This window comes from Artemia sp. Qi Xiang Cuo, chromosome 11 (assembly GCF_049724085.1).
Source record: "Artemia sp. Qi Xiang Cuo chromosome 11, ASM4972408v1, whole genome shotgun sequence".
Lineage (NCBI taxonomy): Eukaryota > Metazoa > Arthropoda > Branchiopoda > Anostraca > Artemiidae > Artemia > Artemia sp. Qi Xiang Cuo.
The window spans coordinates 20,059,101-20,081,530 of NC_142804.1; the positions used below are offsets into that span (position 1 = coordinate 20,059,101).

Genomic DNA, 22,430 nt, shown 5'->3' on the forward strand with positions numbered 1-22,430 from the left:
ACTAAAACCTATGATAAATCACTGTGTATGGTAAACCATTCACGACCATTCCCGTTAGTTCTGTGCCATCGCTGCTTCTCGGCCAATAAATAAAGCCAGGTTCCGTTTGGGTTCATTGGGGGATTCTAATACAAAATATCTTTTATAGCCTTTATATGAAAAAGCAAAACACCGCTGTTGCACAACTGCCAAGATCTTCTTTGTTTAAAGAAAAGGTTTTAAAGTCTCCAAATTTTCTTTCATCTAAAACTCTACGTTTTTCTGTGGTATAAGGATTATCATCGCTTCTAGATTTAATGCTTCGTAGATCAGGTCCTGGGATTTTTCAGACAAATTACCCATTTAATTTAAAACCAGATGAACAGGTTCAATCAAAGAGAAATAGTGAGTTTACTTCTTAAAGATGTTGTGACATTTTCGTCCTTATTACTGGGTTAAATTTTCATTCAGAAGAACCAATTAGATTGTGTGCTCTTTTTACTGGATCCAAATCTGAAATAGGATAAACGGGTTAGAGGGACGGAGTTTTTGGCTTTTACTGGATCCAAATCTGAAATAGGATAAACGGGTTAGAGAGACGGAGTTATTTGGCTTCCTTTTCCGACCTAAGCTTAAGTAATTATGTGATTGGATCTAAAAAAAAGTTTGACGTTTGACGTCACAAAGAAAACCGATGGAATTAAAGCACAGTTTTTAACACGGAAAAGGAAGTGTTTCAAAAAGCCATCGAAGTCCTATCAGAAATTGGAGTTGAGGTATAATTCAAGAAGAAGATATTGTTGGTTTAGAACCAAAACGAAAAAGTTTTGAAGAGCGTTGGATCTTGAAGACTCTAACCGCTAGAAGAGGAAGAAGTATAAGACAGTAATGTCTCTTTCTCTTTGGCTCAATTCTAATAGCTTTTTTGAAGGTTCTGGCAAAACTTCATTAAGCAAGTTCCAGTGTACGGTTCTGTACGAAATGGAACATTAGTCAAGTCGAAGAATTGATCCGCCTCATTATTTAATGACTTGAACATTAGTTTCTTTTTCACAAGTCCTTTTGACTGTGATCCCATTTAAATGGTGATTAGTGCATCATTTCGGATCCTTCTTCTGTTAGAATGGGAATTCCTTTCCGCAACAGTTATGAAATATTTTTTTTTTTGAGTATAAAGTGTTCTTTTTATCCTGAACTTCTAAAACCTTTGTTCTCCCATTGATGAATACTGAATTTTCGCTGAATAGTATTATGCTTTTACTTGACTACTTTGTCGGAAAAGCTTTGACCTTCCTCCTTTTGGCGAGCTATGGTCTCATGACGTCCAAAGGAACGCCTCTATTTTCTGGCATGTTGCTGAACTGGCTTGTTAATAGATGCCTCATTATTACTTCCCTTAAGGTACATTGTAATGATTCCAGGGGGGGGGACTGAGGTTCTAGCCTAGTGGATGAAAACTTACTTTTTTAAGAAATATTGCATCATTTCAGAGGGGAGGGGGATCCCCTTCTAAGATTTTTACAGAATGACCTTTGGCTTTCTGGACCTCCCTAACACTTTACGTCTGTGAGTTCTGTCACTACTTCATTATCAATACTCTTATACCATTTTGTAAGGTGTTCGATTAAGCACGCTAATTCCGAGTATACTGGACACAAGTGCTTAAACCTGTAGTTATTTCTATTACGAGATTCTACTCGTAATAGAATCTCGCTGGAATCATGCTGTAATTTCCTCAGTTTTTTTTCGATGTGCATGCATGCTATTAACTGATAAACTATTGATATAATTTGGTTTCTAAAGCAAGAATTCTTTCTGTCGTAAAAATAATCTAATGAAATCTTGATGTTTCATTGAGTATTTGCCTTGGCTTCGGTCTTCTTCCGGCTATTTTTATAAAGATTCTCCGCGTCATTCGCACTTGTGAAACAAGGAGTGAGTTCCTCCCTAAGATAAAAAAAACGACTTTTGCTAAGGTTGGTGACCTTTCTAATATATTATTTGCTGGGAACTACTTGTTGTACTTTCTAAAGAAAACCTTCTCCTTGGGTGTCAAGGGATTTGCCGAAATTATAACTATGTTTACGACTTAAAATCTGACAAATATTTTTTTTTTATAAAGGGGATAGAGACTTATTGTCTGTACGCGTAGAGATTGTGGTAGGGGAATAGGGATTTGATTTTAACAATTGTTTAGCCAAACTATTTCATAAGCTGAACATAGCTTGCCCTTATATAATTTGATACGAAGATGCAACGACTGCTTATCTCCTTTTTTTGAATGATGCCCTTTGGCTTAATCGACAATGACTCTGGGTTTTTTACTTCAAAAGACTATATTCGAGCTTATAAGAATCACATGTATCTGTGTAGGTAGTCTTCCAGGTTACCAAACTAATAAATGAAGCGCCATAGCTCTTGAATTTTGCCCATTTAGTCACTAAGTGAAAACGACTAGTCAAATACACTAAAGGCCGCTGGTCCTTTTTTGTTCTGTAGCTTTATCTATGTCTGTGTGTGCCTTGGTTTTATATCTCGCGGCAGACTTTATGAAACTTCGATCAAAAACAAGGTGCCTATGGAACACCATAAAGTTAAGTTGGACTGATAAGAAAAAAGGAAAAATTTTGTTGTCAAATAAACTCTTTAAAGGAGTAAAACTCCGCTGGCACTAAATATTGTTTGCTCCTCCTTAAGATACAGCCAATATAGTTAATAAATTTGAAAGGAGTCATTTTTCTAATTAAAGTAAAAAATTATACTTGTAATGACGCTATTGAATGGGGACTTATGAACCACTACTATTTAGCTTTTTGAGGAAGGCCTTGAGAATTGCAGCCTTTGTTAGCGCGTTAAACCTGAAATCCTTTGTCAGCCAGGACAAGGGTTCGAGTCCTGAATGTCGCTGGTTATTTGGTTTAGAACGAGGGTCGGCGACGTGACTCTGTAAGCTCAACCAGAGTCGGTCCAGTATTAAATGGGTACCTGAAAAAAGCTGGACAGGGTAAACAGGAAGGGTGTGCAAAAGCACAGGATGGTTGTCCCCAACCCCCAATTGCACTTCCTGGCTGAAGTGCCTTGAAACGGAGATCAGCACCGCTGGTAGGGATTGTAAAATCCAATTTCGTATTCTTGACCTTTTTTTCCTTTTATGACTTTTACCTTGAGAATGGTTTCTTTTATGAGAAATTGGATACTTCTATTTCATAGAGCAAACCCCCTCCTTCTGGTTTCTGTTTGTTAGTGTCCTTATATAGATCTAGGCTTCTAAATATATAATTACTACTGTATTCCAGTTTTCTTCTCTCAAATGCACAAGCTATATGTTTGAATTGCATCTCGTGATTTACTTTTACATGATTTGTTCAGACATTATAGAAGAAATGGGTGGCCCCAGATATTTCTTTCCTTATCCCCTCGCTTTCGTAAGAATTCTAAATAGCAGTGGGCAACTAAATAAATAAAAGCAAGTATATTCCATTTGTCTTCTGTTAAATGTGCAAGTGATATCTTTGAATGCTATCCTGAGGATTTTCGTTGCATAGTGTATGTTGACAAAAACGTATCTGATATCGAATTATATTGCAGAAGATACACGATACTTTCAGCAACAATGGAACTATCTCTTATGCTGATGTAAATCTCAAAGATTGCCTGTTACAGACTAGCCAGAATGTTTAAAATAGAAGTAGTATTAGGACAGAGCCTTAAAGAACATCTGGCCCAAACATCTGATGAATAGTTTTGTTACAAGCCACTTATTCAACCATCAGGCTCGTAAGCGTTGTGTTCTGTCACGACTAATAGGGGAACGTTCTCCATAAACAAGAAAAAATATTTTAAGTTCTGGGGATATACTCAAAAAGCTAAAAAAAAATGTCTTAAAGGTTTTTTTGGTTAAGACCAGGGATTCTTGAACGGGATTTCTGTGATTCTTGAGGACGAGGCTAGTGCTGGGGGCATCGGCTCGACCTCTGGATAGACATTTGGTAGTTGTAGAAAGTAAAATGATCAAAGATGGTTATTATTTAGACAGTCAAATGGGTACTTGTCAATAGCTGGAACCCACGCAAGAAGTCAAGTTTGGTTAATGCTAATGAAATAATACAAAATATGATGAAAATATAATAGTTTAGAAAAATATTTGGGCTATATATTTGCGTATTAGGGGGGTGGGAGAGGGTAAAGTATAGCATATATTAAATACTTAACCTAACCTAGGTACCTCCCCCCCCCCTAAACCCCAAAAACAAAAGTTTGCGTATTAGGTAAAGTATAGCATATATTAAATACTTAACCGAACCTAGGTACCTCCCCCCCTAACCCCCAAAAACAAAAGTTCAAATATTGTAAACGCAATGACAAACCATGGTCTGCAATCCAATTCTCTATTGGAAGAAACCCCTTTGAATAGTTTCTTAAGCATCTTCTGTATACAATATATCGCGTGGGTTCCATCTAATTGATAAGTACCGTCAAGTGAATAGAGTTTGGGACAGTATTTGAAAATCTGCCGAGGGGCCTAGACCTTAGTCATCAAAGATTAAGAATCTCTTATGTAGACTTTAACCCAAAGGGTTTTGCCAAAAACACAGTTTTTAATGGTTTACTAAGGCCCATGTTTTTCAATGGTGGTATCGTATTTCCCAAATTTTTCTAAATACTTTCAGTTTCTGAACTAAGTATTGGAACTGAACTCTTGACAAAAACTATCTCCAAAATTGACGGGTGTCCTTTTAAAATGTCTTTTCTTCATTTCCACCCATTATTCCTGTATCAAAAAGGGAACGTCCTTCTCTTCTGTTAGCGCAACTACTGTTAAAAATGGGATAACGAATTACTTGATTTTCTCTGATACTAATGTTTATACTAATGGTTTATGCATAAGAAGAAAACTAAACAAAAAGCTGACAACCCCTTCAATGATATAGCTATCCTGTCATAATACTGATCAATTAGCGATGGCAGCTCTAGTATGAATGGTAGGTCCATCTGGCGGGCATCATTGCTCTTGTTTGTTTTTCTTTAATCACGAGTGTTAATCTGCCTCGATCATCCTGTCCAAAAAATTCCAACCGTCTCGTTCTGACAAGTATGAATGGCTCGGCATGGACAAATGATTTTATTATGCCTTTCCGCGCCCTAAAACCAGGGACTATTCACTAATCTGCCCTGTATACCCTGTATTATACCCTGTATGCCCTGTATTGCAAAAGTTTACATACAGAACTGGAAGCCTGATTGAAAGACCAAAACAGATTTAGAGAAAGACTTGGGTACTGGTGCGTTATATGGTCGCTTTCATATACTGATGAGAGACGAAACCCGCCAGACTGGTTATTTCTCAATAGCGGTCTCTTGAAATGGAATGCAAAAAGTAGTTTTCATTTCGTTTAAGATATTTAAACTGTTGTGTTGGGGAGTTTAGGGGGGGGGAGGTACCTAGGTTAGGTTACGTATTTAATATAGGACTATGCTATGCTTTACCCCCCCCCCCCCCCCAATGTGCAAATATATAGCCCAAATGTGTTTCTAAACTATTATATATTCATCTTTTTTTATTTTATTTCGTTAGGATTAACCAAACTTGACTTTTTAGAACTGATCATATAATGCACCAGTGCCAAGACTTGTACATGGGGGAGAGGAAGGGGCTTTGGTTTTCACACAACTCGACTAATTTTTTTTCGAAGTTTTTCTTCGCCCAGCTCTGAATCAGTTGCTGTGAATCAGTTTCTGGGTGGCCTGTTTTCTATGATTCTTTGTTTTAGTTTCCATGATTTTGTTACTAAAGTATTGTTTTTTCATCATAACTTAAAATGAACAGAAATTATTCCGTATATGAAATGGGCTGTCCCCTGCTCATCGCCTCGCTCTTTTCGCTAAAGCTTGGCTCTGTCTCACAACTTTATTTTTTAAAACAATAAGAAACTAAGAGTGCGAGGCGTTGAGCAGGGGAGAGCCCCTTTCAAATACAGAATAATTCCTGTTCGTTTTAAGTTTAATGCTCCTTACTTTCAGTTAAAAAAAACTTTTTTTTTGTTTTTTTATTATGATTAATCTAACTTCACTTCTTGAGTGGGGTCGCTACCATACATAAGTACTGAGGAGGTATCAGAGTAACCGGAAGGAGGGCTGAACTATTGAAGCTCGGTGTACTCCTATAACAGACAGTCGGTGACCCCTTTGCTCAAGTTAAAATTCAGAGCATGTCATGAAATGATTTTATTATGATTGTGGTACTGGACAATCATTCATCTTTCATTGATTAAAGTAGTTATTACAAATGTATGCGAGAAATAAACCTTACCGAAAACTTGGTGGAGATATTTCTTACGCCCATAATTTATGCGTCTAAATGTTATCCTTTAATGAACTGTAAATGATTGAGAAGTTTAAGGATAGGTAAGAACGCGTTAACAAGAATGATGAAGCTTCTGTTTCTGGTACATCAATTATATTTATTCGTTAACCCAAAGAAAACGGTTGTTCAGTGACAGCACCCCATGAGTAGTATTTTTGGCAAAAAATTTGAAATGCTTGGGTGCCCAGATGCTTGGGCCTAAAATGAAATCAAAGAATTAACAGGGCCCAGGGGCGGATCCAGGATTTTTTAAGCGGGGGGTGCAAAATATTTTACTCCAATAAACTTGCGAACAAAAAAATACCAGCAATTTAAAGGGAACCTCAACGATTATACGCCGTAGGTAGGTTGTGGAAATGATTGTAAATTTAATAAAAAATCTGCTGAGGGTTAAAGTTCTAATAAATCTGTTGAAATTAAAATGATGTAATAATATCGATACAAAAATAGTCAGTTATAAAAACCACCCCCCCATAAAAAAGAAATAAAAAGCTGTTCACCCTCTACTAAAAATATGATATTTGATATGACAATATGATATTATCCCCAAATACAACACTACGTTAGGGGGGCACACCTGGATCCGTCACTGCCAGGGCCCCTGTGCCAGGATAAATTTGGGTTCTTATTAAGAATCCAGAAAACACGCGAGAAAGACTGCATCGAAATCTCAAAGATGTTTTATGAAAACAGGTTTTCGCTACCTTGCGAGGTATTGCTCACTCCGTGACAAAGATTCAAAATTTAGTTTTTGGGGTTGAAGGGGCAAAAAAGGTACCTAGGTTAGGTTAGGTTTACGTATTTAATATATGCTATGTTTACCCCCCCCCCCCTAGTGTGCAAATATATAGCCCAAATTTGTTTCTAAACTATTATATTTTCATCCTATTTTGTATTATTTCATTAGGATTACCATTACTTCACTTCTCGCGTGTTTTCTGGATTCTTAACAAGTAGGCCTACCTAAATTTGAGTTTGCATACTATGCTCCTTAATATTGGCGCAATATATTCCCCTTTTTTGGGGACTGTTTGTACTTTTATAGAAATAGTTATCTAATTATGTAGATCCTACCTAATAGAACTAATTTCTTTTCCATCTCAATGCATTGTATTATGTTACTAAGGTTATTATTACAATTTTTATTGAATGTAGGCTAAACTACTATCTGTAACTTCCTCGTTTATATTTACATTCCGAATCTCTGTTAAACCTTCAATATGTGCCCTTTCAGTAATATGCCCTATTGTTAATATGGGTGCAATATATTTCCCTCTTTTGGGGACTGTTTGTACTTTTATAGTAACAGTTATCTAATTCTATAGATCCTACCTAATTGAAGTAATTTCTGTTTCCATCTCAATGCATTGCATTAGGTTATTAATGTTATTATTACAATTTTTGTTGAATGGAAACTACTATCTATAGCTTCTTCGGTTATATTTACATTCCAAATCTCTTTTAGACCTTCGATATGCGCCATTTCAATAATGTGCCCTATTGTGGGCAAATAAAGACATTGTATATGGATCTTCTAAACATGTTGGGTAGCGTGACATTTGGCTTCCTATGATAAATATTTTGTGGATTGGACGCGTGTCCCTGCGGGTGCCATGTTACGGAAATCCGACAAGAAATTCCATACATTCAACACGTGAGGGCCATTTGTTTCCGCTTTCGGGACCGAGAATCTTTCTGATTAAGAAAATACATTTGTGACATAATCGAGATAGCGATCCATACTAAAACAAGTAGCGGAGCCTGTCGGAGGACAGACACTAGGTCATATCCAGAGGTGGAGGCTCAGGGTTTGTCCATCCCCCCCCCCGAAATTTTGTCAGACTCGTAATAACGTAACAAAATGCAAATAAACTAATTTGTAATGTACTTTAAAATCTTATTTTTGTACGGTACTTATGTAGAAAGCGTTAAGTACGCGATAATTGTATTGTGAACAGATAGGATAAAACCTGGTTAGTCTCACCCGGATAGTGATTGAACTTAGGTGTCTGTAGGATAATGGATGTGAAAATGAAGATTTGAACTTTAGTTTTTTGGGGTTTAGGGGAAATAAAAGGTACCTAGGTTGGGTTAGGTTAGGCTACATATTTAATATATGCTATGCTCTACCCCCCCCCCCCTAACTTGCAAATATATAGCCCAATTTTGTTCATAAACTATTATATTTTCATCCTATTTTGTTTTATTTCATTCACGTTAACGAAATTTTACTTTTCCGGTACTTACCGCTTTCTAAATAAGTACCTTTTGCACCCTCCCCCCCCAAAAAAAACATAATAAAAATACCCCCTCCCCCGAAGAAAAATCCTGGATACGCCCTTGGACGGGCATGAAAAAAACCGTAGTGCGTATTCTTATTGGAGGGACAGAAATAATTTGGACCCTTCCTCTCAACACGGAAATAAAAAAAAGCTACGAAAACATGATGTTTGCTGTTTTCATAATTGTCCCTGTAGATTACCACTATCAACATTTTACTATTTTTTCAAGTAATCAATTCAATACAGGTCGATTTTAATAATGCATTACATTTAAATTACATACACTCACAAATACTTTTTAAAAATAAATTCTGTCCCATAATCCATATTAATTTTGCTCTCTAGGACAATCCTGTTGAGGAAACATTAAATACACACTATTAATTAATCATTCTTTAAAGTTGAATTTGCTATTTTAATTTTTTGTATTTTTCTGTTTTATAGAATTCATTATTCTCCCCTTGCTCTAGGTTAACGTATCTGCCATTTTGTCTTACGCAAGGAGGCTTAAGTACAACATTTACAGCCAAAACAGATCAGATCATACCAAATACGTCGTTATATCTGTCAAAACATAAACGGCAAAAATGGAAATCTTAGAGAAGAAAAATTACCATACGAACTTTGGAGTTGCCTTAATTTTATAGATTCGAGGATAACTTCTGCTAAATGTAGTCGCTTAAATACTCTTAAGATTACTCGTTTTTTTACTTTTAAACAAATGTTGTTTTTTTCGTCAGCCCTCTTATGAGAAAAAATAAAATTTGGCGTCGTTAGTTTCGGCTGTGGTAATTAAAAGGGCGACATACGCCATTTTTGTAACTTTTCAGGAGAGGCAAAAATGGAAAAAAGTTTATGGGGTGTGGGCGCTCCGAAGAACGAGGCTAATGTAGATAAAGGGAACATATTCTAAACAAACTTCCTTGTGTTCTTTTTAGTGGTGTAAATTAAATTCAAGTATTCCAAGCGAATTCAAAATTATTCCATTTTTGGCGTATTTCTCCTTTTTCCTTGACAAAGAAAGAAACAAATGCCAGGTTCCCCTCTTATAGCTCCATAAGATAATCCTCTTCTGTCATTCTCAATTGTAACAAGACCTGATGAATAAGAGACATACACCACTTAGTGGCGTATGTCTCTTTTTTGTACCGATACGAGATAGGACAATTCTGACTGTACCATTCGATTCCTCGTGCTGAGCTTACCCACGACACATACATAACTCGTTTTTGACCAAAATTGCATATGCTGCCCTTTTAATTATCACAGTCAAGTTCTAAACCAGTACATTATTCAACGAATCAGTTAAAATACGGCCACATAACCCATAAATGGTCTTGAGAAAAGAACGTAGACACAATCTGATGCAGATTCTCTCAGTACATACATATTTTCTGTCTCCTTACCTAATTATAAAGTAAACTGTACAACAATTTCTGAGGTACCCGTAATTATTTTATAATTTCCCACTAATCTTGATAATTACCAGCTCTACGGGTTGTTAGCCCTTACACGAGATGAGAATTACCCAGAAACAACATTTTTTGCAAGATAATGAACTGGCAATGATTTTATAAATAACTTTAGCAGAGGTGGCGAGAGCCCTCGACTGCGTCAGGAATTGGTACCTTGCAACGGTTAACAATATCTAGAAATAGTATTCAGTTTAAAATAATTAAACAACCAAAAAGAAATGTGAGTAAACTGTGCATTCTGAATTTTAAGCAGCCCAATTATGAATTAAAGCAAAGGTTTTCTTGGCTAGTTTCAACTTTTATGCCAAATAAGGGTATCGCGAGAGTTTTGCTAAAAATTCCTGTTTCGGCCTTGCTATATACTTTCATGTATTATGCCCCGTCACGACGTTAATAATATATGGTAGTCAACATTAACCGCTCTATCGGGCGGTATGAAAGTAAAACAAAACAAAACACTTTAATTTATACTAAAAGGTTAATTTACTAGGGTCACATTTATGCTTGCACTTCAAATAGCAGAGAAAATGAACAAAGTATATCGGTTATTCTAAATAGTTCCTACATAGCATAGTGAGTAGTTTACCTTTAAAACATGTGTTAAAGTTGCTCGCCAAACTTAAGAAAAATTTATCTCTTTTCACTTCTGACCAAGGGCGTATCTAGGGTTTTTGTGAGGGGAGAGGGGGGGGGGGGTACAAAGGAATTTATTTAAAAGCCCACCAAAAACGTTTTATTGAGTCGGGCAAAAGTTTTAGGGGGAGGTGGCTCAAACCTGGTAACTTTCCCTGGATACAGCCTTGTTTCTCAATCCCTTTTAGGGATACTAAAAAGTCATAAATAATGGTTTGGTGCTGCTGTATGGAGCGGAGACGTGGCCTGCTGCAAAATCTATCCTCAGCGCCGTCGATGCTGCACAGACGAAACACGTCCGAAGAATCGAGGGACTTCACTGGACTGACTTCGTTAGCAACCAGACCCTCCTGTCACGTACGGCACAAACTCCTTTCTCGACGCAGCTCGCCCAGCGTACTGTTCGGTGGTACGGCCACCTCCTTCGCATGTCACGCGACGCCCCAGCACGGGTCATATTCGACTTCGACCCCACCCTACATGGATGGAAGCGACCCAGAGGACGCCCCCCCCCACTCGGTGAAAAGGTAAAGTTCACGAATTCGTCACCCAGTCTTATATCCCAGCGGAAGAAACTTCGTGCCTTGCAAGCGGTATGTGAAACTAGCGGCGCCTGGTCTCATCGTTCTCTACGCCGAACCTTTGGCAGGAGCCTGAAGTCAAGAAGAAGTTAAGTGACGCAAATCTTGGTTGAACGAGAAATGAATAAATGAGCTTTAGAAGATGAAATCGCCAACCAATATATAGATCCTTCTGCAACTGAACTTTACCCGCCTTAAAGGCTTTTTGATGCATCTTTTCGTGTTGCTAATTTACAATCATCTGCCTTGTGCTTCCTGAATCCGAGGGAGCTCCCTTTCCTAAAATTTCTAATGTAAACCTATGGAAAATTAGAGCAATGAGAGTAACTTGTCACAACCTCGCTCCATCTGATGAGCCTCTCTAAGACATTTTAGGCAAGATTATGTATTTATCATCCAGAGAGCCATTGTCAAGTGGAACCGTCTTTCAGCAGAATTCAAGAATTTCCAGTAGAAAGTTTGTCTGTCCTAAACTGCTCAAACACAAGTGCAATGGGAATGGGATAACCATTACTTTTCACAGTACCTCAAGAATGGAAAAGCTTACTAATTTGCTTTTGTTTTAAACGATAAAATTTTCAGTTTAAAAAGCAATCAGTAGGCTATTCACTTGCAATTAACCAGGATTGTTGCACTCATTAGTGCTTTCAGTTAAGCACTATATAATATTAGCGTAAAGAATGAAGGGTTAAGGAGGGGCAGCCCCCCTCATTTGGGAGAAACTTCTATTCGTTCAAAGTTTTAATGTAGTTCTGCCCTAGGATGGATGATAGATTATCTATCAACAAATGAAATGACATCATTTTCATACAATTCTGAAAAATTGTTATGCCAGCTTCGCTTCTCACTGAAACTATCTGTCTTGGCTTTACTCCAATTAGCCATGACTCTCAAGTCTTTCATCACTTCCACCAAGTTGATTTTAATTCACTTTCATGTGAGAAGAAACTTAACTTTTATTAAAATTTAATTGCAACCAGATTTGGGTTAATTTCCAGTAGTTACAAAAGAGTATACCCTTTATCGTCTCAATGGCTAGGGAATCGAGCTGAAGCTTTTTTAGGGGAGAGGGGGGGGAGGGTTAATGAGGAGTGAAGTCTTTTTATTTGGTTCAAGTGCGAAACATTCTTTTTCCATTATTCACAAAAGAGTGCGGTACAGTTTTTTTCCTTTTTTTTTATCGCGTGTTGTCCAACAGATTCTTCGGCTAGTTTTTAGATAAGAGTGAAATGAGGTTTTAATTTCTATCGAACCATTCTAATTCAAAAATCTTGATGTCGAGTTTGTCACTTTTACCTATTGTATAGAGATAGAAATCGTTAAGTATGATTGTTAGGGCCATGAAGTATGAAGTTTATGTTTGGTTCTGCTGCCAGCTGTGGACATGCTGCCATCTTTGAGAAATTATTCACACACACTGGATATTTTCGCTTTCGATTAAAACTGAATTATTTAAGTTTTATCACAGTTGTTTGGTAAATTTAGAATTCGTGTTTTTTTTAAAAGCATTTCGTATTATAAGTACAAATTTTGGATGATTTACTTGCAAATTATGATCAGATTTGGTGAGAACCAGCCAAACAATCTCTATTAAGCTTTCCAAGAAGATCAAAATACCATAAACAACTTTTCACCCTTCCAAGAAAGCGCCAATTTCAAATAAGCGATGTGAACTCTGAAATCCTATATAGATGAAATAAACAAAGGTATGTTTGGAATAACTGTATGGTATTCGAAGCAATATGTAATAACTTTTTATAAAGTGTGAACTCTTCTTTATCCATGCTACCGACTGCATTCTTCTAAAGAATAAAGTAATTTGAGCTTTCGTTTTAGCCATTAAGCAAAACTTTTATGTAGCCGGTTACTATCTATGCATTTGTTTTGATCGCACAATGTGGCCGCCGCGAAACATAAAAACAGAAAGCTATTTCCTATGTAATGAAAAATTAATGCTACTTGTTTTCCGAATTTCTGTTTAGATACGTTATGTAAAATAATCCAAGCCACGCGAAGTTTGAACTGAGAAAATTGGTATAGAAACATCGACTGCGAGAATGAATATCGACATTGTTTGGTCGTCATAGTGACCTATTTTGGTATTTTGCATTGAAATAGTGAATCTGTATCTAATAAATAAATATAAGTATAAGTTATCAGATACTTCAAATTCCTTTTTGCAGAATCAACTTACTGTAGACTCTATAAGTTGAAATGCTTCTGTATTTGTTAAAAATTAGTCCACGGAGTAACATAAATAGCTACATACAAGCAGGTATTCAGATAGGCCTTCAGCCCCTTCCCTATATCAGCATTTTGCTTTTTGTACTTAGAATACGGAGGGAAATTTATCTACTGGTCTGAAGAACCATCCTGACGGAAACGTTCTAAAATTGATGCCTAAAATATCTCTCGTTTGGGTTACCGAAATCCCCCTTCCAAGAAAAACCACGATCCCCTCTGCCCTCCCTAGTTGCATTTGGTTGTACTGATGGATATATACATTTATTGGGGAAACCCAGAAGGTCAAATATCTTAACAAATACATTTAAACACTAAATTTGTTCTCTCAAATCAATTTCGCAGATGCTCCAAGAAGGATAGACTTAGTGCAGATATTAAAATACATAGCCAACGGGTTCAAACGGTAGCAAAACCACAAGCAAACAAGTTAGGTGCGGGCCTTTGGGCCTAGGCCTTCCCCTTATGAAGTTTAAGAACATTTGCGATTCCCCTACTATATACTCTATTTTTCATAAAATTTAGCTTTTATCGTTTTCCCAGGAATGCATGCCTGTGCTACACAGGAAAAGAGATAGCAAAAACAGAACTGGCAAAAGAAAAAAGTTGTAAATGACTTGATTTAGGTATAAACGGTGGAGGGAGGGGGAATGAAGAGTGAGAGCAACCTCAAAATGCTTCTCATGGGGCTAAAGTATTGCACATGGTTAGTGTTGTCATATTGTATATCACAGCCCCGTCCCTTTATTTTGGTTGAAAAATAGGACACTGTAAAAAACAATCATAAAAACGAAATATGTTTTCCTACTAGTAAATAAATGCCGTTGCTCTCTGGTCTTCGAATTTATATGATTTTAATGTACCTTCACCTGTTGGAAATTTTATTTGTCGGCTTTTACATCCAAAAATGAAACGTTGTTCCAAGAAATTAAAAGAAAACTGAAATGAGAATGGAAAGGCACCAAGGTTGTTGACAGCAGCGAAGATAATTGGAATTTATTGGAAAGCAGACAGCATTCCGGGATGCCTAGTTTCTATAGAAACGAGAAGAAACAGTGATTTGAACAAAAAAGGACGAAAAGAATGATTTGAAGTCGATGTCCCTAATACTCCCTCGAAAGTTTGGACAAAACTAGAATTAATATTATGAAAGGAGTATGAAAAGCATGATTTGAAGCTGGTGTCTCTTTTACTCCCTTAAAAATTTGGGCTAAAACTACAATTAATGCTATGAAACTGATGGTTGAAGTATTAGTCCCCGACGCCGCGTCGGTTTTCCTTTCGGTGGCGAACAGCTGCGCTTAAGGGGAAATGGTGACTCGCAGCAGCGCGCCGCCGAAAAATTTCGGTGCGCCGCCGATTTTCTCCGGCGGCACGCTGCTGGTTGACGCAGATATTTCCTATCAGGAAGGAGTTTCAAACCTATTGTTCCTCTTTTGATGAGCTGAAACGGATCGTCAGTGGTGGAACTCCGGATGTTATTGGATTGTGTGAAACTTTCCTGGATTCAAAAAAGGATATGCTTTTAAATATCCAAAGATTTAAGATGGAGAGGATGAACCGAAAACGGATGGCGAAAGGTGTCCTTGCCCTGTATATTACCGATCATCTTGTATATAATTTCCGAAGTGATTTGAGTAGAAATGAGGAAGGAATCTTTGAATCCCTTTTTATTGAGATTAAGTCAGGTTGTAAGAATTTAGTTGTCGGTTTGGTCTACAGATCCCCTAGTGGATCTATTCCTTCATTTATGAAAATTCTAGAAGAGGTTTTGGACTTAGTCCAAAAGTATCCTTGCGAACTAATCCTTATGGGGGATTTCAACCTTAACCTGCTGGATCAAAATTCTGCTTCGGTTGCAGATTTTTTGTCAATGATGCTTTCTGCGGGACCTCTACCTTCAGTTTGTATACCAACCCGGGTTACTGAGATGCATGCATCACTTATTGATAATATTTTTTCGTCACTAGATGTCTTAGATAATTCGGTGATGATTAGTGATATTTCTGATCATTTCCCTGCTATTTCACGATATAGGACTGCTAATCGATTGCAGCGTAAAGTTTCGCCATCTAATCTCCCAGTTTTTCGTTTTGGTGTCAGTGAGATCAGTCTACTTAAATCTCGTTTGATTGATCATCCATGGGATAGTTTAGATTCTGAATCGGATTTTAACCGCTCTTTTGATTTCTTTTATGATTCAGTAAAAGAAGGTGTCCTAGAAGTTGGCCACCGGAATCCAACGCCTCATTCCTTGAAAAGGATAGTACTGCTGAATCCGTGGATGACTCCAGGTCTCCATAAAAGCTGGAAAAGGAAAAATTATCTGTGGACACTATACAAGGCTTCGTCATCTGCTTCTCATCATCAGCGGTTCAAGGCCTATAGGAATTTATTTAATTATCTGTGTCGGAAGGCCAAGTCTCAGTATTATCACAGGAAATTTTCTGAGAGTGGAAAGGATGTTGGGAAGACATGGAAAATTATTAATTCTGTACTTAAACCTACTCTCCCTCCGCCATCAGTTCCAACACCGATTATAGTCGACGTTAGATTAGTCAAAGATTATTAAATTGTTCAGCTAGAGCTTACGTATTATTTTGCTAATATAGGAAAAACGACTGCTTTGTCTGTGAGCTCTACAGCTCCTCGTTTTGATTTCAGAGCCTATCTTGGACCCCCATGTTTAAAGTCAATGGTCTTGAGCCCTGTTTCTGAGTTTGAGGTAGCTCGGATCGTAAATGCACTTAAAGGTTTATCGTCTTCAGGGACAGACAGAATTCCTACAATGGTTATCCGTGCCGTTCTCCCTGCTATTCTGTCACCATTGACTAAGCTTGTCAATATGTCTTTTGTGAATGGAATTTTCCCTGAATCACTCAAGCGAGCTAAGGTTATAGTGCTGTATAAAGGTGGGTCCCGGAGTGATCCTGCTAATTATAGGCCAATTTCTCTTCTATCTGTTTTCAGCAAAATATTTGAGAAGGCTATGCTATCCAGGCTTCTTAGTTTTCTGGATGTCAAAAAATTTTTCCATGATTTTCAGTTTGGATTCCGGGTGAATCACTCTACAGAGCATGCTTGCGCATCTCTCTTGAATTTCATTCATTCGGCAATAGATTTTGGTCTTATCCCGGCAGCTTTATTTTTGGATGTTCGTAAAGCTTTTGATTCTTTGACTCATCAGATTCTTCTTTGGAAACTATCACATATTGGTATAGGATAAACTGCTTTCTCTTGGTTTGAATAATATCTTTCTGGTAGGCTCATTTCAATGGATCCACTTTTCTGTAGCCCTTCTGAAGTAGATTATGGTGTCCCTCAGGGATCTGTTCTTGGCCCAGTTTTATTTCTGATTTATGTTAATGATCTGATTTCGGCAGTCAAGCACACCAGTCCTCTGGCATGCTGCAAGCTGTGTCATCTGGATGTTCGTTCGTGTCCCAATGCTACTTCTAACGAAGATTGCCTCGTTGCTTTTGCTGACGACAGCACTTTTGGGACTCTAGGGAGGACAGAATGTGATGTCAGGTCTAATCTGGTGGCAATATTTGAGAGAGCAGTTTCATGGTTTGAGGCGAATTACTTGGCCTTGAATGTTGCCAAGTCACATTTTCTTATTTTGTCTCGAATTGCTGTATCTTTTCCTCAACTGACACAGCTTCAGGTGCCACAAGGCTCCATGTGTAGACCACAGAATCGGTTGGTCCGGTACCTTGGTATCTTGCTTGATGAGAACCTTTTCGTTTAGACACCATATAGCCATTATTAGGGTTAAGGTTTCACGGAGTTTGGGTGTCATTCGAAAACTCAATCACACCTTCCCTGGATATATACTGAAGCTTCTTTTTTTCTGCCTTTTCCAGTCATGTGTCTCTTAATGCCCCATAGTGTGGATGTCTCCTTTTCCTTCTACACTGCGGTCGCGTTGTGTTATTTATTATAAAAAAACGCGTCTGATTATTGACACCAACCGTTCTTCACCAAGACCGCTTCTAAATTTACAGTCTATCTACATTCTTTCTTGTGCTTCTTTTGTTTTTCATCAGCTTCATGGCAATCTTCCAAAATCTCTTCAAAAAACTCCTCAGTTTATTTCTGATTCAGCTCCATATAACCTTCGTTCGTCACATAGTATCTGCAGTCCTCCTACTCCAACTGTGTGGTCAGATTTCAATCCCCTCATCGCTTGTCATCAGGTTTGGAACTCCCTGCCTTCTTCAGTACAGAAATGCCACTCGTTTGGCACTTTCAAGAGGATTCTTAAGGACCATTTAGTTAAGAATCAAACTGAATAATTTTTTTTTTATTTTTTTTTTATTTTTTTATTTTTTATTTTTTTTTGTGGAGTTGATGTCCCCTGATGTCCCCTGAATGTTTAGTTTGTTTTATGGTGGTCTTCTTTGCGCTATGACTCCCAGGCCTCAGGTATGACTATCAATATTTATTGCTGAAACTTGTATAGTTCACTAAGGAGTAGCATTCATGATAAATTTTATTGCTTTCGCACCATTTTATTACAGTTCAATAATTATAAGCCTTATGACTGAATTTACCCATAAACGTCAATTTTGCTACCTAGCCTCAGAAATAAGCAGAGCTGATTGAACTGGGATTTATATAGTTTTAAATATAAGTTTAAAAGGGCTGTACATGGCTTAAGTTATGATATTTTAATATCTTGGATAAGAGCTATGAATAATATTGTAACAGCTATTATGATGTTGGTTCTACCTGACAATTCACATAATTCTGTTTCGACGATAGGAATTCGCTTATACTAAATTTTTTTTTTTTTTTTTTTTTTTTTTTTTTTTTGAAAATATTAAATTAATTTAGTTTATTTATTCTAATTTTTTCTATAGTTTCCATTTTATCTATATTTTCTTTTCTTCTCCTTCATATGTGAGTAGGTGATCATTTTAAATTTTCTTTTGTTTTTTTTTATCTCTGAGTATGTAATTCATATGTCTTCCCTCTTTGTACAGGCCAATGAGCCTTTGAGGGATTAATAACATGTAATACTGTATGTGTATTTAATGAAGAATAAAACTTATCTTATCTTATCTTATTCAAAGCACCACAAGCGAAGTATTATTCGAATAAAAACAAAACTCAATAATCTCTAGGATCAAGATTCTTTTTTTCTGATTTTTTAATCTCTCACTTTTCAATAAACGGTAGCGTTCGCTTCCCTCCGTGTCCGTGTTTTCATGATGCTTGTCACTGTACTTAATGAAACCGATTTTCAGTAGCCCATGTTTGACGCACAATGGGCCCTATTCATCTAGTTTTCGGAACGTACTTTTGAGGGGAAACATAAAAGTTTGGAAATTGAAAATTAAAAGACTCGCTACAGGCCAAAAAGTTTCTTCAGGATGTCTGCTTTAATTTCCTAGAAGCTCTTTTAAGTCTTTTAAAGCCGACACTATGTATTTTTTTTCTGAGAAAGTTTAAATTTCGCGCCAAAAGTAAAGAGGAGCACCGCATATTGATGCGCCTTCGGCTTGGTCCTAGTCCTAGACCGCCGAAGCTTCTATTGATTCATGTCAAGACGAAGCAAAGTAGGCCGATGAAAAGCGTGTTTCAATGGAACATGGAGATGGCGCCCGACTGGCGCGCTGCCGAAAACGTTTTTTTTTTACTGAAATGGATATGGATGTGTAATATATAATATGTATACTTTATTATGACAATGATTAATGATTCTTTTCTATAGGAAGGGTTTTTGAATAGCCCATTGCATATTGGCATATGGCATGCTGAAAAATCTGAAGCCCCTAGCCTAGGAGAAGGAAAAGTTGAATACTTAATAAGAAGGAGTAAAACTGTATTTTCTTTAGTTTCAAACCTCAGAGTCTTCTTCAGTCAAAGTTGTTTGCTTATTTGTATATATACTGACTATTCAATCCTTGTTTTGTTATTCTTCTTCTTCGTCAAAGCTGAATAAGGCGAGCATATGCCGTCAGATTATAACCACAGAATTAGCTCTGCCGCTCCAATAGGCAGACCAAACCGAAATCAACAAATCACGACCAAAAACATTGGGCCAAATAGACATATCGGCGGCGCGCCGCTAGTCCTGACGGTGCGCCGGCGTACCGCTGAAATTTTTCTCTACGCCGGCGCGTCTTTCATCGGCGGTGCGCTGCCGACAAATCGGCGTGGCGTCGGGATCTATAAAATACACAAGGCTAGTTTACAAGCTAAAAATTGTCTTTTTCACAATCAGATCGTAAACTAGTTAAGTGTACTCGGTGCACTCACTCCGTTAGCTGCATGTCAAAAGTCAAAACGCTCTGGAAAAAGTTGAATTGCCGGTGGCCTTAAACGCTATTTACCGACTTTTGAGGGAGCTAGCCTGTAAACTCGCCATGTGTACTCACATTGGCTTGTCCACAGGTTTGTATTAGAAACTGAGCTTAGGGATAATAGCCCTAATAGCAGATGCCAACTCGTGGCTTCAACATGTCAGCTAGGTGGCTACTGAGAAAGTGGGAAATCTTATATGTACTCGGCCTAACGTGCTCGCCTACTCGCCTCCTTTTTCCAAGCGTTTTCGTTATGGTTTGTTAGCTTGTAAACTCGCCCCCGTGTACGTAAGGATTAAGCAGTTAAATTTTATGAGGTTATTTTAATTTGTTTTGGGATGTTGTCATTTTATGTTAGAAGCTTACTACAAGACTTTAGACCGCCAAGACCTTAGAGGGAGGGTGTGGGTGTACAATCGTTCTATCTTTTTTGGGAAGGAGGCTGAAGATAGCCTCTTATCTTCCCTATTTGAATTTGTTATAATTTCTTGTGCTTTTCTTATAAATTTTAATTTTATGACTTGAATTTTCTAGCCGTCATGTTTGCCCATCGCTCCAATATTTTCAATAAATATTTTGTTTATATAAATTGCTTAATTTATTAATGCAACGTACATAAAATAACTATTAATTTGTAATATATAGTTTTATTCTTTAATTTGTTAAGGTCTAAAATACAGTATTGCTAAAATATTTTTTCTTCTTTATAGGTATAGTGATTCGAGTTCAAATTGGTTGCAACGTCAACAAACTAAATTGAGGGAAAGGCGAGAATACGAGAAGCGACTTGACCGAAACGCGAAAGACAGCAAGCTCATCCATGAACTAAGAGCTGTGCAGGTATAAAGCCATTCCTTTTAACATAAATATAAAAACTAAGTTTTCAAACTGAAGTTAAGAAAAAACAATATACTCAAAACTTTCACAAATCATCAAAGATAAAAGCAGAATATCTGCATCAATTTTTATCTGTTGTAAAAGATTAAGAGGCTTATTGAAAACACAGAAGACGCATAAAAACAACATTTGGCCTTTGAAACTTGTATGTTCAATTGTATGACATTGAGCTTATCAATGAACTAAAACGGTGCAGACATTAAATTGTCCCTATTGACAAACAAGAGCACCGTCAGCTGCACAAAAATCTGTGTTCTTCATTGGTGTGTCATTGACATTTAAGTAATGTTTAATTTACTTAAAACATTAGTGGCAGTTGCTGTGGCAGTGAGTGGAGTAACTGAATCAGAAGGTGATCAGCTGCATTAGCTGAGGTCCCTAATGATCATGCTATCAATTTGTTGCTTTGAGGTAACAGATAAACTAACAAAATTGTCACCGTAGATTTGTTTCAAGCACCGCCTTATAGTTCTTAATTGTGAATTAAATAAAAAAAAACAAGTTTTTTAAACTGAAAGTAAGGAGCGACATTAAAACTTAAAACGAACAGAAATTATTCCGTATAGGAAAGGGGCTGTCCCCTACTCAACGCCTCGCTCTTTACGCTAAAGTTTTTTATTGTTTTAAAAAATAAAGTTGTGAGACAAAGTCAAACTTTAGCGTAAAGAGTGAGGCGTTGAGGGGGGGACAGCCCCTTTCATATAGGGAATAATTTCTGTTCGTTTTAAGTTTTAATGTCGCTCCTTACTTTCAGTTTAAAAAACTTGTTTTTTTTTATTTAATTTCTGATCGTTTTTTAGTTAATGCAGCTTTTATTTGCATAAAAATTTTACTTTTCTTTTGCTAAATGGATGTCTTTACAAATTAACTTACGTAACTAACTTCTATATTCCTATATTTTTCTTCTGGCAAAAAATACAAAGTTGCAGATTTTTGCATATATGAGCTTGAAACCTATGTAATAGGGTTTTCTGATACGCTGAATCTGACGTTGTGATTTTCATTAAAATTCTTTCACTTGTAGGGGATTTTTCCCCCCTCTTTAAAAAATCGAGTAAATTTTCTCAGGCTCGTAGCCTTTGATGAGTAATACTAAACTTAATAAAATTTATATATTTAGAATCAGAATTATAAACACATTCTTTTGATACATTTATTGAAATCAAAATTCTGTTTTTAAAAGTTTCGATTACTATTGAGCCGTATCGCTTGTTTTTTTATTGTTTTTTTTTTGTTACGTATATTTTATTACGTATATAAGGTGGTTCTCCCCTTAGTCAATACCACGGCATTTACTATAAAAGTTAAAAAAAAAAGTTTTTATTAAAAAACCCCTGAATCAAAATGGCCGTTTAATTAGAATAGATAGCTCTTTTGAAAGCACTAAAAAAAACTGTAGCGTAAAGAGCGAGGTATTGACTTGGGGTAGAACCCCCTCACTTACGTTATAATTTCTGTTCGTTTTAAGTTCTAATATTCCTTCTTACCTTTCAGTTGAAAAACTTGATTTTTTTTATTTTATTTCTGATCGTTTTTTAAATAATGCTTGGAAATCCGGCGCCCCCTTCATAGAAATGTCCCTTACCCCAAAGAAACATCCTCCACGGAAATATTCTTCAGAGTAACCCCCTCCTCTAGCCCCCCCTCCAGAAAATATCCTTCCTGAA

The 22,430-nt window shown here is 36.9% G+C and overlaps 1 protein-coding gene across 3 annotated transcripts in view; it reads left to right on the plus strand.

Moving 5' to 3' along the window:
• The window catches only part of LOC148946744 (uncharacterized), a 131,964-nt gene that overhangs the window by 41,785 nt on the left and 67,749 nt on the right, over positions 1-22,430 (plus strand). For all 3 annotated transcript variants that reach the window (XM_089096358.1, XM_089096359.1, XM_089096360.1), the window contains exon 5: positions 20,577-20,706. In XM_089096358.1, the coding sequence (XP_088952484.1) occupies positions 20,577-20,706 (130 nt within the window). The remainder of the gene's footprint in view (positions 1-20,576; positions 20,707-22,430) is intronic.